Source organism: Capra hircus, chromosome 10, assembly GCF_001704415.2.
Source record: "Capra hircus breed San Clemente chromosome 10, ASM170441v1, whole genome shotgun sequence".
Lineage (NCBI taxonomy): Eukaryota > Metazoa > Chordata > Mammalia > Artiodactyla > Bovidae > Capra > Capra hircus.
Window position 1 is genome coordinate 26,534,460 of NC_030817.1, and position 17,354 is coordinate 26,551,813.

The 17,354-nt window shown below is 44.2% G+C and overlaps 1 protein-coding gene across 2 annotated transcripts in view; it reads right to left on the bottom strand.

Annotated features, from left to right (window-relative positions):
* The window catches only part of MTHFD1 (methylenetetrahydrofolate dehydrogenase, cyclohydrolase and formyltetrahydrofolate synthetase 1), a 62,102-nt gene that overhangs the window by 24,401 nt on the left and 20,347 nt on the right, over positions 1–17,354 (bottom strand). For both annotated transcript variants that reach the window (XM_018054071.1, XM_005685970.3), the window contains exons 3-12: positions 12,115–12,174; positions 11,627–11,680; positions 10,607–10,743; positions 10,385–10,485; positions 8,327–8,463; positions 7,330–7,441; positions 2,256–2,383; positions 1,657–1,754; positions 1,333–1,506; positions 559–695 (exon numbers count right to left, since the gene is read on the bottom strand). In XM_018054071.1, coding sequence (XP_017909560.1) covers positions 559–695; positions 1,333–1,506; positions 1,657–1,754; positions 2,256–2,383; positions 7,330–7,441; positions 8,327–8,463; positions 10,385–10,485; positions 10,607–10,743; positions 11,627–11,680; positions 12,115–12,174 — 1,138 coding nt within the window. The remainder of the gene's footprint in view (positions 1–558; positions 696–1,332; positions 1,507–1,656; positions 1,755–2,255; positions 2,384–7,329; positions 7,442–8,326; positions 8,464–10,384; positions 10,486–10,606; positions 10,744–11,626; positions 11,681–12,114; positions 12,175–17,354) is intronic.

The following is a 17,354-nucleotide window of genomic DNA, read 5'->3' on the forward strand; positions in this document are numbered from 1 at the left end:
GTGCTCAGTTGCTGTTGTCTGACTCTTTGCAGCCCCATGGACATTAGCTAGCCAGACTTCTCTGCCCATGGAATTATCCGGGCAAGAGTGGGTTGTCATTTCCTCCTCCAGGGATCTTGCTGACCCAGGGATTGAACCCGTATCTCCTGCATCTCCTAAACTGGCAGGTGGATTCTTTACCATTAGTGCCACCTGGGAAACCCCTGGGAAGCAGTTATGATTACCTTTACTTGTTACTATGACAATCGACTATCAGTCACATAAAAGCACTCCTGGCTATGTATCACCCAATCCAGGAATCCCTGTGTGGTGTCAGACAGTGATAGTAGGAATTGGGGTGAAATGATGAAAGCTTTCAGCAGAAGTACCATGATGGGGGTGTATGAAGCCACATCTAGTGTCTAAACGAGTTGAAGACCACCACCCCCTCAGATGTTCATGGGCCAAGTGGGCCAGAGGACTAAAGGAGAGGCAGGTGCCCTCTGGCCACCCAAGTCCGGTCCCATTTATACATTTTATTCTTCCTCCAATTGAAAATAAATAATTTTTTAAAAATACCTTTTATCCCAAAGGTGGGCCCCTGAGAAGGCTGTCGCACACACGCAAAGACATTCTGATGGAGATGGGCGCCGAGGGCCTGCACCAGGCCAATCGTGGTTGTGCTTTTCCCCTCTCCCAGGGGTGTTGGAGTGATTCTTCAAGATGAAAGCAGAAAAGGAAAATTAAGTTTATATAAATTAAATTCATGTGTATCAGTAGGTCAGATCTAACAGATCCTAGAGAATGAGTCTTAGTCTGAATAATCAGAAAGATGAAAGACACGAAAGGGATCTTTTCCAAGAATCTTAGTTGTAACTTCCTCCCAGTTTAAAAAAAAAAAAAACCTCCTGCATTTTAGCTCTTCTGACTGTGAGGGGCAAATATACTTTACCTTGTAAGAGACAATGCTATAATCTTACATAATTTCTCAATTTTAGTCTCAAAAACTAGCTTTTAACTTAGTAAAACAAAAATATAGATGAATGCTCAACAGATCTAAGGAATTAATGATTTGGGAGTAAAAAGAAAGGCACTTTCATCTGAAGATCAGGTTTTAAGACTCAAACCTCTTCCACCTACTAGATGAATGACTTTTAGAAATTTTCTCATCTCTGCAGGGTTATAATCTACTCTTAAATCACAAGGTTGCTATAAGGATCAAAGCAATAAAGACATATGAAAATGCCCAACCCAATTAAAAGGACCTCCACAAATACACGCTAAGTGCAAATGCAACCTCTGGTAATAACAATCAGTATTAAGATTCAATTGGCAAATGGACAAAAGTCATACCCGGTTACCACCACATATTTCCCATCAGGCTGGTGCTGCAGCCGTTCCAGCGCTGAGAGCCGAACTTTTGCCTTGGTTTCACCGTACAATTCTACCTCTTCAGTGTGCAGACCAATTTCTCGAGCCAGGTTACCAATGGGCTTTGGCTTGTAAGACCGTGATATATCAATGTCACTTAGAAGAAATACAGAAAATACGAATCAACCTTTATTAATCCCATCGTAGTAATGACTCACTCCAACCCCCTTCAGAAGGGGCATACACATTAACCATCAGTTAAAAACCTAACAATCCACGGAGTTTTTAAACAGTAAACTATTTTACCTTGGCACGGGCGTCTTCAGGTTAAGTTTGTTATACTCGATGATCCACTCCCCTGGCTTAAAGTTCTCCAAGAAGCGCTTTGCACTCTCTACTGTGCTCTAAACAAAATGACACAGACAGAACTGAGAAGAGGTGATGACTTTTTTAACCTCCACCTCAATTCTTAATCCTGGTCACTCAAGTTCAATCACAAAATGAACAGCTTCATGATCCGATTATTAACACGCTTCAGTTGTAGGCCAGAGTCTACGAGCAGCTGGGACGCCCTGGGCTGTGGGCCTCGCCCCCCTCAGCTGGTGTGTGTTACGAAGGGCAATAAGCCAAAACAGACTGAGCAAAGCTAGGGTGTTTATACAGTTTTTTTCCCCCTGAAGTTATCACATTCCAGAGGAAATCAGAATCATGCTACCCCTGATTCCCTTTATTCATATGCCTGATTCTACTTCTTTGGTCTTTTATTTCCTTTTTTTCTTCAAAATAGTCACATCCTTACTCAGATTTTGAGTAGGTTCTATGACATTTCTGCTTGAAGAGAAATGCACTCCCTAGAATTCTATCAGTTTTGTACAACTATTATAGAAACTTGCACCCACACGCACCTGCATTAGCATCGCCACTGTCATGGGCCCGACGCCACCAGGAACAGGGGTGATGAAGCTTGCCCTCTCCTTGGCTTCCTTGTACGCTACATCACCCACAATTTTCTTCCCACTTGGTTTTGTATCATCTGGTCAAGGAGGTTTTTAAAAAAAAAAATCAAAGGCCAGCCTCAGAATCGCAATCCTGGTATTTATTTCTAAGTTATGTGATCAATTATTATGAAAATAGCTTGTTCCAAAAACTTAGTTGAGTTTAGGAGTTGCTGTCTCATCTGGGTCAAGTGCCTACTTTACTTTTAAAAAGCTGTGGGGTAACAGGTATTTGCTATTTCCTAGGGAGAGATTTACTCTACCTGCAAAATTCCCCAAGATGCTTAAGTGGTTTTGCAGAACCAGGAGAATCCTTTTGTCATCTGTCAGGTGGCAAATAAGATACCAACTGTTTTGTATTCTTACAGCCAACCACCCAGTATATAATAAGCACCTTTTAAAATGTTAATTTGCCAAGGCCTTCAAAGGAATTTTTTGGGTGCACAAGGCTCCAACTATATCACAGCTGCTAGATACGGTTTCTACAGCAACTGTCAGCATTTGGTAAGCTCCAGGCATGAGCTGGAGGAACAATTCAACATCCAATTCCAAAGACGAGCAGCTACTTAAATGTATGCAGAAAGCAAAGAATATAATTACACTCCCCTTAAAAGGATACAAGAACAACTAAGAATCTCAGCAGCAAAGAATAGCTATTCAAGAGAACAAAAATCCCACGATGCATCACTGCTCACACACGAAGCACATCCTACACTTGGCTTCAGAGCACTTCTGGGATGGGCTGGGGACAGGGCTAGACCTTGAGGCTCTAAGGCTTCCAGGCAGGACCTGGTAGGATCTTAGCCATTTCATCTTTTTGAACAGAACACCAGAAATAAGAAAGAAAGCCTTGCTGCTGCTGCTAAGTTGCTTCAGTCATGTCCGACTCTGTGCGACCCCAAAGACAGCAGCCCACAGGCTCCCCCGTCCCTGGGATTCTCCAGGCAAGAATATTGGAGTGGGTTGCCATTTCCTTCTCCAATGCATGAAAGTAAACAGTGAAAGTGAAGTCACTCAGTCATGTCCAACTCCTAGCGACCCCATGGACTACAGCCCACCAGGCTCCTCCATCCATGGGATTTTCCAGGCAAGAGTACTGCAGTGGGGTGCCATTGCTTAGGTTCAGCCAAAAACCCAGAATTAAGTGATCTCGGCTCTAGGATCAACTCTTACATGAACCTCGAGTCCTCAGCCCCTATGGGCTCCTGACTCATGAAAAGTCAGAAGGGGCAAAGAAGGATGAACACTACCTATTTCAGAGGCTTGTGAAGACTCAAGAAATTGTGTTTCTTGAAACTGGAAAAAAAAAAAAAAATTCTCCAAACATAAGGGTTTCTCTTCCCATTCTAGATGTGGCGGTTGGTTTAGTCGCTAAGTCGTGTACGACTCTTGTGACCCCATGGTCTGTAGCCCACCAGGCTCCTCTGTCCATGGGATTCTCCAGCAAGAGTACTGGAGTGGGTTGCCATTTCCTTCCCCACCCATTCTAGATACATATTTTCTATACATACTCTAGGGAGGCAGGGGACAGATATCCTTGCGATGGTTTCAGGTTTCTAGATTATAAGGCAACAAGTTATGGCAACAGGAGAACATTTCCTACCATAACCACAAAGGTTGTTTCAAGATGCCAAGGAAATACAATTCAGCGCTGCCTTTTGTATAGGTTTCAACTTTCTAACACCGAAGTCAGCTAAAAATACCCCTACACCTCCTTCTATCTATAAATGTTAGTCCCTTTCTTCCTGTGTTTCTCCATACATACAGGAAATGTATCAATGACTGAACAACTTAATGCTGAACTGGGTGAGCTCAGCTCTGCTCCTTCTTCAAACACTATCAGGGCTGGCTTGAGTGCCTCTGATATATGTATGGGCTTCCCTAGCAGCTCAGATGGTAAAGAATCTGCCTGCAGTGCAGGACACCAGGGTTTTACCCTGGGTCGGGAAGATGGACAGGGTTTCATGGAGGTTGTAACGTGGTCAGTGGAAAAGTGACGTCTCGATCTAAGCGTACGGCTTCAGTAACCAACACACATTTTGGTTACTTATCCCAGCCCCTGAATTTCTGTTTCATCAGGAACTATTAGCACAAAACTACTTAAGATCAGCTGAGGGAATTCCCTGGAGGTCCGGTGGTTAGTACTCTTGTGATTCCCCTGTAGGGGCACAGGTTTAGTCCCTGGTTGGGGAACTAAGATCCCACAAGCCTGACAGAATGGAAAAAAAAAAAAGACCCAGCTGAACCTTAAGTCCTTCGTGTGTAATTTGGGGATCCTAGTAACAAGGTTCAGCATAGAACCATTACACTAAATAGACTGAGACTGGATGAGGGGGCAGTAAGGAATCTGTTCCCACTTTTATAACCCTGCCAAATAAAGCACTATTAATCCAGCCCTTCTCAAACGGTCTTTAGTAAGCCAAGCAGAAAGAACACTTTCACATGTTTCTCTGGCCAACACTTTCTTCTCTACACTTGAATCTTAAAAAAAAAAAAAAATTCCCGTAAAAAAACAACGCAACAACAAAAAAACACATACCTTAATTCATCCTGAATTTGGAAAATGATTTAAGACATTATCCCTGAATGGACAATGCAAATGATTTAAATAATCAAAATATGAGCTAAGAAGTGGCCTAGCTGTGGAACATGGTGCTTTAAGAATGAACATTTGCAAATGTGGTCACTTTTCCACTGACCACATTACACCCTCCAGGAAACCCTGTCCATCTTCTCGACTCAGGGGTAGAACCCTGGTGTCCTGCATTGCAGGCAGATTCTTTACCATCTGAGCTGCTAGGGAAGCCCATACATATATCAGTCTTTAGGTCCCCCTGCTCATCCATGGATTGGTAACAGCAATCCTGCCCTCCTTGGGGAACAGTAACATCCAGACTTGTTGATGCTTATTCACCTAAATGCCCAGGACCAGAAAAAAGTACAGGTGACCCGGAGGAAAGATACTGCTTTGACTATTCATATTTCACCTTCTATGTGAGGAATAAATGTGAACAGGAGGTAAGTTTCATGTGTAAGTCAGCATTTCATGCCAAACTGTGAGACTCAAGAACCCTACCCAGGTTTTCTTCTTTCATCATCTCTCAAATTCAGTCCAAAACAGAAAAAAGCCAACAGCAGAACTATGTTAGAGAAAACGCAAGGTTTTAAATACAATGAGCCTGAATGTCACATTGCAAGTACTGGAAGTGAGGAGTTATAGGAGAGCAATTTCTTTATCACTCGTCAGATAATTACACTACAAGACAATGAGTGATCAATTGTGAGCTACTGTCTTAAAATCATGGTACCGAGAGTGGGAGGGAGGTTAAAAACGGAAGGCTTGACAGTGACTAATGTTCCTGGCAGCTTAGTGTCAATATTTCAAACTTGAGCTGGGAAGGGAGAAGAAAAGAATATTCTTGCTATAACCCTCTTCAACAATCCAGCAGATGAGGGCCTGCTGTCAGCAAGCCCAAGCTGGACATGACACCGCAGAGACCACTGCCCCGAGGCACCCATGGGCAGATGAGTGGAGAAAAAGTAAGAGACACATACGATGAGAGAAACACCAAGTTCTGTGGGACGGGAGGGAGAAGAAAAGCACTTTCAAAGGAGAGATCCTCTTTTGATGAAGGGAAACCTTCCAAAGGTTTGGAAGGAAGAATGGACATTTCAGACAGAGAAGGGGTGGGCAGGAAGTTGCTGAAAATGAAGATGACAGATGAGTTTTATTTGACTGTGTAGCCCAAGACCTGGGGTGGTGCCTGCCCAATGCACAGAAATGATCGCTTGATTAAAAATTGTTCCTTTTTTAAACTCACAAAGTATGTACACAAGTATCACTAAACTGTCCTTTCAGCTTTTATGTTTGAAAACTTCATCAGAGAACAGCCTGTTCCACTAAAGACGCAGAGGAGCTGCAAAGGAAAACAGGTATGTGTTGGGGGTAGGGGGCAGGCGGGGGACATGGTCCACTTTACAACAATTAAGACAGGTATTCACAAAGTGCATGTGAGAAAAAAGGCCGCAGAGGTGGCTGAAACTAGCATGGGGCTGAGGAGTCTGACAGGTGACCTGGGAGAAAGAGGCTCACAAGTCCACATCAAGCCCCCAAAACCTGGCAAGAGCACGCAGATGGACCTGAGTGGGAGGCAGCTGGCGGTAGGGAAGCCAGGGAGATATTCATGGCAGCGCATCCGGTGGAGAGGGGGACGCTCAGTGGTGACACTGAGACCATAGAAGGGGAAAAAAAATTCATAATTTAAAAATGGGTCCATACGTGGAATGATTGGGAGGGAAACTGAAAGGTTTCAGGCCTGCAGGAAGGAAGAATGGTGATAACATTACTAACCAAACAGGGCCATGGGGAGTAATTTAGGGATGAGGATTCAAGGACAGTTACAGACATGACTATAAAGTTAGCGTTATCCTTGGTCTAGAAAAGGTGCAGGTCAAACACCTCTGCAAAGCCCTAACTGGAGGTCTCTTGGCACTATGTATCCCTCTCCTGGAGTACTTTCAGAGCAGTTTGTAAAGATCACACTACACTTTAACTGTCCTTTGCTAAAATCCACTCAAGCTGAGGCTTCCCTGGTGGCTCCAGTCTATAGAGAATCCATGTGCAATGCAGGAGACCCAGGTTTGATCCCTGGGTTAACAAGATCGCCTGGAGAAAGAAATGGCAACCACTCCACTATTCTTGCCTGGGAAATCCTATGGACAAAGGAGCCTGGTGGGCTAGTCCATGGGGTCGCAGGAGTTAGACATGACTTAATGACTAAACACCACCCCACCTCTAGGTCGTCTTGGGACTGCACGGCACAGTGGCTAAAATCACAGCTTATTCCTGCCAAGGGGCAACTATGCCATCTACTAACTTCAGGCACCCAAGGGCAGGCTAATCGCTCTGAACCTTAACACTTCAAGCCTAAAACGGGACAAACGGTTCTTGCTTAGGCTTCACCTTCCTCCCCACAACACTCACCTGTGACATAATTGATTCCACAGTCGATGACTATCGCCCCAGGTTTGATCCACTCCCCTTTCACCATTTCAGGTTGACCAATTGCAACCACCAGGATGTCACCTTTACTTATCTAGGAAAAGATGGTTCTGACTTCAGAAACTTAACAGTGACACATTAAAAAAAAATGTAGACGCGGAAAGGACACCCCTAAGTTTTACACGACTTTCTTCGTCATCTGCTATTTTATGCAGGCCGCAAAGTCTCTGACAGCTCTTTGTATACTGTGCTCATTCCTACACATGTCAAAACCTCCCCTTTCACTAGATATTTTACTGAATGGGGAACCTGATGAGAACCTGCAAGGTAGGGAGGCGTATAGTCTTAGAGCCACAGGCCTGAAACAACGTCCCTGAATTCCATGCCTCTTCCCCAGGATGTGGGAACTACCACCTTCCACAGAGCATTGCTTGGGGAGGATTAAAGAGATGCAGGGCCTCTCCTGGTCTCTCCCCACGTTTACGAGACTGCATTGTCAATGGGATGTGTCTGTATGAGAATTTCTGAGCCCAGGTGTCAAGAACAAGCTGTGACTGAGGTCTACAAGACCACTGTCCACATCCTCCTCTAGACACCTCCACCTCTGAGGCCACCCCGTCACATATCCGGGATCTGGCAGCCAGGGGTCAGTCTCAGTTCCTATACTGCTAACCGCTATCTACCGCGGGATGGACTGGTGGAGAAAAACAGTCAGAACAAAATCTGTATAAATTTGGGCAAGTTTTAAACTTGAATTTGTTTCTTCATCTTGTAAAATAAACAAGAATCATAGAATTGTTAGAGGGGTTAAATGAGATAATGAGGTAAAGTACATGACAATTTTTGGCACTGAAATGTTAGCTATTCCCATTACGCAAGGACCCCCACCACACATGGGAACATGCATGCAAATGTGAGCACGTGTGCGTGCACACACACACACATACACAGCCCTTGTACTCCACTCTGGATCCCTTACCTCCTCGTTCAGATTGGCAGTCTTGGAGTGGCAGGTGGTCACTGTGGCATGGTTCCATAGAAGCAAGTCATGCATTGGGGCACCAACGATTTTACTGCGCCCGACCACCACAGCGTGCCTTCCGGCAATTTGCACCCCTGAAAGACAAGCCAGCGAGCATCAGAGAACTGGGGAAGCTGCCCTCCTTTGCAAGCCACCTAAATGGGAAAATTCAGAATAAGTGCACAAAAACAAGTTCTGAGCATCAAAAACAAATCTTCCTAAAACCATCCCTTCTTTGTCAACTCAGGGTTTCAGCTACAAAATTGGGGCTTGTCCATGTGGCCTTCTTGCAAGTGGGTTTTTGAGCAGGGCTTAAGCCAAGATTCATTTACTGAGTCATAGCGGAGTGGGAAGAAAACCTACACTCAAAGCAGAAAGAAACCCTGACATGCTTAACAGCCATATGGAAGCAGAGAGCAGATTACATTACCTGGGAAAAAGTTATAAGAAATAGGGTGCATGTTAATGGAGTGGAGGAGAGAAGTGAGGGAAATTAGATTATATCAGTAATTCTTTAGTTCCTCATCCAAATTTCTCTTTTGGCTTAGGGCCTGGGCCACAGGGTCATTTGCAGAGAAGTGATAAAGGGGAACCTAACTGTAATATAAAGCTTTCTTTTTGTTTACTGAGCTCCCAGTCTTCTGGCACTGTTCCAACATCCCTCAGGACCAACATACTCTCCGCAGTAGAGATGATGTGGGTGAGGACCCAAGTGTGGACAAATGACTGTATTTCATCCCCTGGCCAACAAGAGCCGCCCCATCACTCTTAGACACAAGGATGGAACAGGCTGGAGCTGCTCCGGGAGACCAAGTAGAGCTGAGAAGGAGCTGCCACGCAAAGGGGAGCAGAGATGAGGTCTCTGCTGAGTCCCTACACCCAGTCCCACTGAAGCCAACTCAAGGCAGTTTGTGTTCAAATTATGCTTCTTGTGTAACATTAACTCTATCCAGAAATAGGGAAGTTTCTATCTAATGCTAACATCATGAACATCTAGAAGAAAAGCCCTCAAATTGTGAAGTGTTTATAAGGTACCTTTCTATACTTTTTAGGGTTCAGCAAAGGACTTGAAACTGTACTAGGGCAAATGGTTGCTTCAATAGCAACAAGAGGGAATATCCCTGGTGATCCAGTGGCTAAGACTCCTCACTCCCATGCATGGGGATCTGGGTTCGATCCCTTGGTCAGGGATCTAGATCCTACATGCTAAAACTAAAGATCCTACAGGTTGCAACTAAGACCTAGCGCAGCTTAAATAAATAAAAATTAATTAATTAATTAAAATCAACAAGAGGAGGTGGAGGCCCTACAGCTGCTGCAGCCTAAGGGACTGATTTCCATTGAGTTGTAATACACTGTAGGCTAAACAAGCCACAGAGGATAAATTTAGTTGTAGGACTGATCAGCAATAGCTGACCCAAGGGTTATACCTTGACCTTTCCTTGCCAGCCACAGAAAATTTTTACTTATGTTAGCCAACACTTTCCACTTGAAATTTCTGATCCACTTCCTCTAAAAAGGGCATACTTCCTTGTAAAAAAAATAACCTTTGCTAAAGAGTATTCATGATGAAATTAAAATGCCATGCTGACTAGGTAATGGGGGGTTGGTTACTCAAGGGATCCATTTGCTAGAACTACAATGGCTTGGTAGCCCATTTTTGGGTGGGGACTTTTCACCCTACAGACAATATGAATTTGTATTACCAAGTCGGTTATTTTTCCACACAAAAATAATCTGCTTTGAACTCAAATAACTCTGAGTTCAAATCTTGGCTCTGCTGCCTCTTGGACGAACTCCTCGATCACTCTGAGAATGTCTTCTCAGCTGTTAAACAGTAAGAGCACCTACTTCATAGGGCTGTTGAGAACACTGAGAATTTAGGTCAAGAAGCCCCTAGCATACAGATCCTTGTGCCAATCAAGCCCGCTTCTTTAGGGCCCACAGCGTATCTCCCCTAAACCTCCAAAGGTATAGACCATGTTCCCCCAAAGGGTGCTTTGTTTCTGTTTTTACCTGTCTCCTTGATGAGTTCCAAGCATCCTTTGGGTGTACAAGGGATGAAACAGTTACTAAGGTCCCCTCTAGCAAGTTTTCCAGCACTGATGCTATTCAGTCTAAAACAAGGAAAGTGATAGGTATTTTTACTCTTTAGAAACAAAATGACATGTTCCTCAAATAGGAATATACTTTAATCGCAATCAAGCAACGTGGTGCAGAAAGCCAAGCCACACTCACCCGTCCACATCTTTTTCGGGGGCAATAGCATTGACCAATGTTTCAGTGTTAATGGGATTCTCTGAATCTAAAGGCAGCTGCACTATGAACCCATGCACAGTGAGGTCTTCGTTCAATGATGTGATGCACTTTAACACCTAAAAATCACACCACATACCAGTTTATATACCATGGAGAAATCAAGAGGGTAGAGAAACACTTCACAAGTCAAGAGCCAGGTGACCTCATCCCTGCTCCCCTCCACACACCGAGAGTTTAACTGTAGTTCTCTTGCCTTGCATTCTAGAGCAACTCCACCTTAACACAGAATGTCATCTTCAGGTGTCTGGTAAGAAACCCATCAAATAAGAGAGCTAAGAACTTTAATAATCGATTGCTACACAGTAAAATTCATGTTATCATCCTCTAAACCAAGACTTTTGTGATGACAGAAATGCTCTATAATCTGTACCTTACAATAGTGGCTTCTGAAGTACTTGAAATGTGGCTAGTTCAACTGAGGAGTGGGAGTTCAAATTTTATTTCATTTTAGTTAAATGAGCACATGGAGTTAGTGGCTCCCCTGCTGGACTGTGTGGATATAGAAAATATCCATGACCTCAGAAAGTCCTTTTTCCCTCCTGTCACGTCACAGCCAATCCCCCACCTACCAGCAACCACAGTTGCAACTTGACTCACCCAAGATTTGTTCTGCCTATTCTTGAACAGCATGTAAATGAAATATACGTTTTCAGTTTTAAAGTACACAAAACGACAGGCCAGTGATCCGTTTTTAATGAATGTCGCAAGTGATTTGGAAGCAAAATACGGGCAATCACACTGCAAGTACCCAACGTTCACAGCTGGCACTGCCCCATTTACTGATTTTCAAAGATTTTCTGGAGGCTGAGTCTGCAGAGAAAGAATTATCTGGAGGTCTCTTGTGTGCTGACTGTATCGGCCCCTAAAGTTCTCTGAAACTAAAACCAGTGAGAAAAGCACTTCAGCTGCCCTCTTAACAGCTGACTCCTAACTGCTCACCTCAGATTCCGTGGCCGTTCGGGGTAACTTAATGTGCGTGGCTTTGATCCCGATCTGCAAGAATGAACATTTAAAACAGGTACATGGCAAAAGGACTTGAGACATGGGCCTGTTTCCTCTGCAGATGTGACTAAACCAAAGCAAGAGAGGCAGGTATCATTCTACCCTCACATGTCCCGAAGAATGAGTCTCCTGCTTTGACCCCCCCGCCCCTTCCCTTGTTAACTGTCGCCACCGAACTGAGGCACGTTTATGTTCTCTACGCCTGCTCTTTAGAATCAGATCACTGATTCTAAACACTGCAGGGCCAACTACAGGCCGAAGCTCTGTCACCCATTTCTAACTTGCAAAATAGGTAAACCGAAGTCTGCTGCGGGTGATGAAAGTTTTTGTGGGAGGAGTGCAAGGGGTGACAGACAGGACTCAGAGAAGGGGAGGGGTGGGAGCTGAGGCGGGGCGTTGGCACCATTTTTCTGGGCTTGCTTTACCTCCTCAGCAGCCTTCAACTTCACATTTATATAAAGATTAGAGTCATCTCTGTTGCCAACCTGGAATAACAAAGACATGCAAATCGGATGATTAGGGAAAGGCAAACTGTAAGGCAGAGCTTCTAAAATTTCAGTTTTGATAAAAGCAATGTTTAATTATGAGACTCCTGCTCCCGAGAAGTTTTACAGGAGAATAAGGAGGATGGCGGGACAGCATGGAGACACGAACACAGCAGGCATTACCAAACAGAGCAAAGCACGCCTGACCCCCAAGGAAAAGACACTTTAGCACCCGCTCTGGGAACTAAGTGAGGGAGCAGTGGCCTGCCTAAACCACGGGGAACCGCTGCTTGCCAGCAAGTGTATGAGCCAGAGCAACAGGGCAGGGGGGCGGAGAACTGGCAACATGCAAGAACGCATGGTAGCTCTGATGAGACATCTGCACCCTCTCCCCACCTCCAGGGGCAGGGCAAAGCTCTCAGGCTCAGCCACAGAGAAGAGGAATCAATGAGGGTGAACCGAACTGTTCCCAGCTCACACACAACACTTGCCTACGCCAGGCAAAGGGCAGTCTGCTGCCCTCAAGACAGAGAGGAAAGGGTACCCAGAAGCCAACTTCTCTGACCCACCATGCTAGGTTTCAACATGGTCCCTGTTTCTTTAATCATGGATATACATAGGTTTTCACTGTAATCACTTACCTAAAAAGTTTCCTTTACAAATATCTCCCCACGTATCAGTGCTGACATTTGCTCTTTTCAATGATGAAATGTCCTCTCGGGGTGATTTATCACAATAAGTTTGGTTTCTCCCCAAACTGCAGAGGGAAAAACTGTAGGTCCCTTGACACCAGAGATAGTGATGTGTGGCTGCTTTACACAGGACAACTCTGGAGAAAGCAGCTGGCCCTAGGAACAGAGTAGCTCCAGGCTTAGTCACCTGATGCTGTTCCTGGAGGCTCTCCTTAGGTTCACAGAACACAGGTTCATGGAACATGGCCTCACTCTTAGCTGCAGGTGTCTTTCTAGAGAAGTCTCAGTTTTGCCAGTGCTAAGCTGAATTTCAAGACAGCCAGAGGAGTCCAGTGAGGGGTATTTGGTTTTCTGCACCTAAATGCATTAGCTGCTTACTGGGAGGATTTCCCTAGGATTTTAGGGAAATTTAGGGATTTTAAGCTCATCTTTCCTGTCCTTTTCACATGTATGACCTTTGCCCCTATCATCCAACCTTCACTGATTTGGTTACCAGATTTAATACCTTTCAGGTTTTTAGATCAAATAAGAAAGGGAGGAGTATTTTGTTTTTACTTATATTGTAAACAAAGAATGTCTCCTGCCATTCCAGTTCTGTAAGGATCATGTCAGTAGCCACCACAGTCACGGACCTGCAAGTCCACCCTGAAAGGAATGCAGGTTGCTGTATTCCATGTTTTGAATATGTGGGCCCCTGAGACAGTTCAAATGTGTATCTTTAGGAAGAATGTCAATGACCCCAGATTCATGCATCTTCTCACACACAGAAAAGCACTAAAATCACTGAGATATCTGATCCTGGTGCCTGCAGTTAGCCTTTCACTGAGATCCTGACTGCCTGTATCCCCAGTCCACAACTCTCCGATGCATATCGGCTCCTCCCCCGACCTCTTTGGGACAGTTTCTCTGAGCAACTGGAGAGACTACTGCTGTCTCCTGGGGTACAGCCCTCAGTTAGACACTGAGCAAACTCACAGCTCTTAGGTTGTATGTTTTTTAAGTAGACCATATTCATAACTACAATTAGTTATTTCAACTTAACTCTGATATTAAATGGTTTTTATCACTCCCTGCTGTTTTTTTTAAAATAAATTACAACTGTTCTATATTTTATCTTCATCTCTGATGTAGCTGAGATATAACTGTAAGTCACTTTTCCTGGAAAGGTGTGGGCAATTCTCCTGAGTCCGTGTGTACCTGAAAATATCTCTCTGCCGTCTTTGCACTCGAAGGACAAATTTGGCCAAGTTTGGAATCATGACATTTTCCTTCAAGGTTGCTGTCTTTGGCATTTAGTATCACAAAAGTCTGAAGTCTTTTTGTTGTTGCTGTTTCTGTCTGGATGTTTCCGAAGGAATTTTTCTAAAACTCCAAAATGACCACTCGTTTTTTAAAAATGCTTAAGAGTTTCGAGCATACATCAAAGTCTGATTGTAATCCTAAGGCAAAGGAAAACACCTCTTAGGATCCAGCTGAAACACTCAGTATAAGCATCTAATAGGGAAAATGGTTACACAATCATTCTCAAACTGGACGCAAAAGGAATGTTTAGTTGAACAGTAGATTTCTTGACTGACAGTCAAGTGGGTGGATGGCAGACTGGTTTCCCAGAACGAATCTTAATCCCATTATAGTTTATACAAAAAAAAAAAATCACTTAAGCATTTTATCAGAAATACCAATTTCTTCTTTGAAGGAGGTCAATTACATCATCTAAAAAAGGTCCTATTGAGACAGAAGGGAAGGGGGCAGGGCACAACAGTTAAAAGAACGACACAACCGTTAAAGAACAGGATACCACAAAAATCAGTTAGAATCCATTAGGTACAGGATGGCAGTAGAGCCATCTACTTCCAGTAGAGCCTGATTATATGCTCTCTATAATACATTAGCAAGCTAAATGACACATCACAGGCACCATGACAGTTCCCAGGGTGACCATAAAAGGCCAAAATGTGGGCAGTGGCCCAGTTCCTGGAAATCCCTGCCACTTCTCCAAAGTAACTGGAATAATCTTCCTACTTCCTAGCCTAGGAAACTACCCAGCCCTGAGCGCTGAACAATTGATGCTTCGAACTGTGGTGCTGGGGAAGATTCTTGAAAGTCCCTTGGACAGTAAGGAGATCAAACCAGTCAATTCTAAACAAAATCAACCTTGAATATTCATTGGAAGGACTGATGCTGAAGTTGAAGCTCTGATGCAGAGTTGACTAACTGGAAAAGACCCTGATGGTGGGAAAGATTGAAGGCAGGAGGAGAAGGGGATGACAGAGGATGAGATGGATGGATGGCATTAACGACTCAATGGACATGTGTTTGAGCAAACTCCAAGAGATGGTGAAGGACAGGGAAGCCTGGTGTGCTGCAGTCCATGGGGCTGCAAAGAGTCAGACACAACTGAGTGACTGAACAAATCAAATCAAAACAACTACAACAACAGCACATGAACTGAGAACTTCCAGATGTACAGCTGGATTTTAAAAAGGCAGAGATCAAATATCTGCTGGGTCATAGAAATGGCAAGAGAATTCCAGAAAAAACATCTGCTTCTGCTTCATTGACTGTGCTAAAGCCTTTGGTTGTGTGGATCACAACAAACTGCTGAAAATTCTTAAAGAGAGGGGAATACCAAGCCATCCTACCTGCCTCCTGAGAAACCTGTATGCAGGTCAAGAAACAACAGTAGAACCAGACATGGAACAATGGATTGGTTCAAAATTGGGAAAGGAATACATCAAGGCTGTATATTGTCACCCTGCTTATTTGACTTATATGCAGAGTATATCATGCGAAATGCAAGGCAGGATGAGCATAAGCTGGGATCAAGACTGCTGGGAGAAATATCAATCTCAAATATCAGATGACACCACCCTAGTGGCAGAAAGCAAAGAGAAACTAAAGAGCCTCTTGATGAAGGTGAAAGATGAGACTGAAAAAAGCTTAGAACTCAACATTCAAAAAATGAAGATCACAGCATCCAGTCCCATCATTTCATGGCAAATGAATGAGGAAAAAATGGAAACAGTGACAGACTTTATTTTCTTGGGCTGCAAAATCACTGAGGATGGTTGACTGGAGCCATGAAACTAAAAGACCCTTGCTCCTTGGAAGAAAAGCTTTGACAAACCTAGACAGCATATGAAAAAGCAGAGACATCACTTTGCCAACAAAGGCCAACATGCTAACGAACACAGTCAAAGTTGCAGTTTTTCCAGTAGTCATATACCGCTGTGAGAGCTGGACAATAAAAAACGCTGAGCACCGAAGAATTGGTGCCTTCGAACTGCGGTGTTGGAGAAGATTCTTGAGAGAGTCTCCTGGACACCAAGGAGATCAAACCAGTCAATTCTAAAGGAAATCAACCCTGAACATTCACTGGAAGGACAGATGCTGAAGCTGAAGATCCAATACTTTGGCCACCTGATGTGAAGAGCTGACTCACTGGAAAAGACCCTTTTGCTGCGAAAGATTGAAGGCAGGAGGAGAAGGGGACCACAGAGGATGAGATGGTTGGATGGCATCACTGAGTCAATGGACTTGAGTTTGAGCAAGCTACAGGAGATGGTTAAGGACAGGGAAGCCTGGCCTGCTGCAGTCCATGGGGTCACAAAGAATCAGACATGACTGAGCGACTGAACAAGACAAAATGGTCTTCTGATTCCTGTTTTACAACATAAAATATCCTCGGAATTCATTAGTTTTTCTTCAGCTCCAGGGAAAAGATTTTATAGCAAGACCTGGGTTGAGAGCAACAGAGTGTGTGACTTTCTTCAGATTGGTCGGTGGTAAGGAAACAGGGAAGTGCTCTAGGAGTCTTGTGCTCAGCTTGAAGTTACCATCCTTCACTTGTGTGAGGGCCTTAGTTCTGAAGAATAACTCAAAGCTACTTTCATGTATATTCCCTGAGAAGGAACCAGGACCCTGCCCCAGGGCTGTGCTCTACTATTGCTTCCAGACAGTCCCTCTCCTGTGTTTTTCTACATCCCCTCCCTTCCCTGATAAGCAACTGTGTGAATCCGCCCTATGCGAGGCTGAATGGAGCCTATTTCTTACAAACGAGAAATGGGGGACACAGGAAGGATTTGTACCACATGGGACCCCACAGGCTCCTGCTTGGTTTCATTACTGTGTCTACAAGAAGACAGCTCCCATCCTGTAGGGGGGGATAAGATAAAAATGAGGACAACCAGAAATATATACAAATCACTTGAACTGTAGAGACATTACGTAAACAGTACTGTCATTCTTTTTGCATAGGATGGGCAGTGTGTGTGGCTGGATTGATTGTGATCAGATTTGCATTTTGACAAGGGTGGCATCTGCGGGTAAAAGGACAGACTGGAAGCATCCAGATCAGAAGTTTGTAAGCATGTGACTAGTGCCCTAGTGGGGTGGGAGCAGAAGAAATCAAGAGGAGGGAAAATGGACTTCCCTGGTGATAACAGTGGATAAGAACCCGCCTGCTGATAGAGGGGACATGGGCATGAT